This window comes from Cibotium barometz, chromosome 1 (assembly GCF_041138505.1).
Source record: "Cibotium barometz isolate CiBa-2024 chromosome 1, ASM4113850v1, whole genome shotgun sequence".
NCBI classification, from domain to species: domain Eukaryota; kingdom Viridiplantae; phylum Streptophyta; class Polypodiopsida; order Cyatheales; family Cibotiaceae; genus Cibotium; species Cibotium barometz.
Window position 1 is genome coordinate 17,672,255 of NC_141046.1, and position 3,774 is coordinate 17,676,028.

The 3,774-nt window shown below is 43.8% G+C and overlaps 1 protein-coding gene across 1 annotated transcript; it reads right to left on the reverse strand.

Moving 5' to 3' along the window:
* Positions 1-459: 459 nt before the first annotated feature.
* LOC147641669 (uncharacterized) lies at positions 460-3,399 on the reverse strand. The gene is made up of 3 exons (XM_086798030.1): positions 2,831-3,399; positions 1,518-1,615; positions 460-1,420 (listed from the first exon to the last, which is right to left on the reverse strand). Exons 1-3 carry the CDS (start codon positions 3,005-3,007, stop codon positions 799-801), a joined length of 897 nt encoding a protein of 298 aa, XP_086654156.1. The 5' UTR covers positions 3,008-3,399; the 3' UTR covers positions 460-798.
* Between the last annotated feature and the right edge of the window lie 375 nt (positions 3,400-3,774).

The window sequence follows — 3,774 nt, forward strand, 5'->3', positions numbered from 1 at the left end:
TAGGAACATCAACTAGGTGTTGGAACTGAGCAATGAACCACCAGCCAAGTCTGTCTGCAAGTATTAATGCAGGCACCCCTGCCAACACAAATCTTCACTGAAAGTTAAGCAAATGTATGCTAACCATAACAAGACACATAAGAACTTTTTGCCAGTAGAACGTCTAGCCACCCACAAAGCTTCCCTCTGATATAGGAACTCATTTATTTGGAGGTCACTTTAGAACCCCAAGTTGATCTTACCACATGATTGTAGATTGCAATACATCACCCGTCAATGAATAGAACCCCAGTTGATTAAACCACGTGATTAAAGATTGCATTACATCATCAGGTTGATTTTACCACACGATTACAGATTACAATACATGACCCATTACATGCCTCAGCCCACACAATTGGGAGAGAGCATGAAAAAAAGATCCATACATTTTGAGGAAAAAGAGTGGTGTAGGAAGCATTTATGGGTTTGCGGATCAATAACTGGTGACCACTTCAACCTAGTAAAACCCTGTTCTGTAATCACCAATGAATATATGGTACACATGCGCTTGTCCTGGTAACAAGCATTGCTCGTTTCCATGTGATCTGGCACATATTTAGGATAAATTTGGAGGTGGGAAGAAAGCTGCAAAGATTCGAGTGTTTTTATTCTTCTTTGTTATATATACCCAGGTATGAATGTCTTTATAGATGAGGAATATTCCCAAGGAAATGTAAGCGGCGTTCCTTTGATGTATCCAGAAGTGGATCCCCCAATCGACTCTACAATTAGTTGTGAATGTTAGTTAGTTGACCATTATGAATGAAAAACAATATCCAAGTCCTCTCTCTTGGAAGTACCGGTATCTGTGACAGCATTGTCTTTCTCATGGATGTTAGCAACTGAGACTGTTTCCTTACCATCTGAAAGCCTACCAGAGTTAATAACCGGCTTCTCTTTATCTACTACTAGAGCTTCCTCTGTAACTTGCCACCTCGAGAGAGAAGACTCTGCCATCTCCACAACTGCCTTCTTGCCTGCAGTTACTGGCCTGCTGGGATTCAGATAACATAAGCTTTCCTTTGAAAGCCCAATTGCAGATCCCACAGTAACTGTCCTGCTAGAATTTGCATGACCTAAGCTTTCCTTACAAAGCCCTGTTGGCACCACAATGGGCATACTTTGAAAGCCACTTGGCTGTTCAAACATAGTATCAGGAAGAGCTCCAGGGACAAATCGCGGCTTTGCTGATAGACTTATAAGTGGACCTGACAACCGTCTCCACTCAGGAAACACTTGCAAAGAGATCCGGCAGACAGGGCAAGTAGGATGTTGGCGGAGCCAAGCGTCGATGCAAATGACATGAAAGGCATGGCCACACCTTGGTAGAACTCTAAGAACTTCCTTCTCCTTATAATCACCAAGACAGATTGTGCATCTTGTTTAAGAAACAAACAAAACAATATAAGGGAAAATTGAGTAGAAGCATGGACTGCAACAAGAAGAACACAACCAGGAAGGGTAGCAATTTTTACAAGTTATCTTCGCTACAAATGAATATTTGCTGGTTGTATTTGATGGTTGGAAAGGATGCAACAGCAGACGGTTCCAAACCTCGCAAGGTTCTATCAACCTGGTGTAGGACACCCATAAGAACATCAAAGTTACCGATATGCCTTTTAATTGCTCCTCTCTCAAGACATAAATGTGTACAATTAGAAAACTAGAAAAGCATGATAACACTCCCCAGCCGTCAGCTTGTGCAGCTCCTATACAATTTGGAAAAAAAAAAAGGGCCCTTTGTACACTTAAAAAGATCAGCTTAATCACTCACTACATCTCATCAGTTTACCACACCATACTATGCAAAGAAGAAGGCTGATATTGTTAATCCCCAAAGTAAGTCACAATAAGGAAATTTATGAGGAACATGACACCTGACCATCATAAGAGGCTACTGATGAGAAGCTTAGATCACATGACCCCTCTGTTTGTGCTCTATGATGGTGTTGCATCAGTCCATAAAGGCAGCCCTCCCCCCACCCCTCACAAGTTGAAAAAATGTTGCATTCTGGTTGAGTACCATCTCTTTTTCATGAACTTGATGTTGATGAACATGTCTTACATGGTATTATCAGTTTATAAGATTCTCAAAATACCTAAATATGGGTTCCCTAAAGGCAATTCCCCAATCGGTTTGATGCCTAGAAAAAGGTAAATAAATAAGTAAAAGGATATCTGGCAAGGCAAGAGAGGTGAGAGGCATAGAGGGAAATCGCCACTTATTCTTCATGTCTGAAAACAAAGTATGGCTGGTTACAGATGTCCTTTGCCAATCAGCGGGCCCACCCATCAATGAATGAAGGACATGCAATCTTGCCCATCCTACCCCCTGCGGGACAGAAAGTGGAAGGGGGGGGGGGGGGGGGGTGTTGTTTTGTGTATTTCTGTATCCTCCCTTTGACTGCATATGCCTCTATGGCTGAATGGGCTCTCTCTCCGTCTCTGTCTCTCTCGGGAGTGCCGGCACAGCGGTTTACGTCAACGCATCGGGCTCCCCAAAAAATTGAGAGATCCCAGGTTTGGGTTTCTATACTTCTGTGCCTCACATGTGGTCTGCTAGCTTGGCTATACGTTAAAAAGGCCATGATCCACCCGAGTTCAAGTCCAACCGTTGGTCGTATATGCCCTCATGTTGCATTTTACCGAAGTTAATACCTCTCTCTCTCTCTCTCTCACACACACACAAACACAAATTAAAAACTAGCAAACAGCTTTGCATACATGAGATGCATCACAGAAACTGGTTCAGGAAGAAACCCTAACTAAGAACACATGGAAATCTTACAGGAGAGCTTCGTCTGGCCGCTTGCAACATTTCGAGGGTGTTGGCCTGCCTGAACCGGAAGCAGAGTAAGCGGCAGCAGATGACAAACATGAACACAGCGCTCAGCACGAAGCCGAAGATGGTCACCGTCATGTTCATGTTCGCGCTCATGATCGTCGCCGGCTGATTGCTCCCCATCACACCACCACACACAAGGGTTGTATTCCTCCCCTTCCTCTCTCTCTCTCTCTCTCTCTCTCTCGTCTCTCTCGCTCTCTCTCAGCTGCAGGACCTGCTAAACCCTAATCTCCACATCCATTTTGCCGTAATCGATGATCCTGCAGAACTGCTATAGAGCTGCCAAGCCCAGCCCTAATAATCCCAGCCATAGATTGCTGCAGTTCTCCCCTACCATTCTCAGCAATGGATGATGCTGTAGAAGGTAAGTTCTCTCTCTCTCTCTCTCTCTCTCTCTCTGTGTCCCTCACATGGCGCCCTGATTTTCAGTTTGCTCTGCGCAGACCTGTCCCCGCAATTAGACGAAATTCCAGATTGCAAGCATCCGTTGGTGTGAAGAAGAAGGCAAGGATAAAAAGCAAATTGAACCACTATATAAAAATAAATAAATTAAAGTGCTTATGCTGTTCTCAGATTTCAAAGATTTCAATGTACGGGTATGCCACGTGGCACTCAAATTTGTATACCACGTGGACTTGTGTGTGTGTGTTTTTTTGGTGACTCAGCAACATCTAGTCGGCACATAGGCAACCCTTCCTAGGTTAGGACAACCAACAAGACAGGACAACCCCCTCCCACCATGTCCATATATCTCTCTTGATTACTCATGGGATGCACAGAGTGCAAAGGGTGTGTACCAAAAAAAAAAGGAAAAAAAACATTATCAATATTTCTTATGTGCTCATCGGAATTGTGGCTGTCAGTTAGGTGGGTGAGTATAAAGGGTG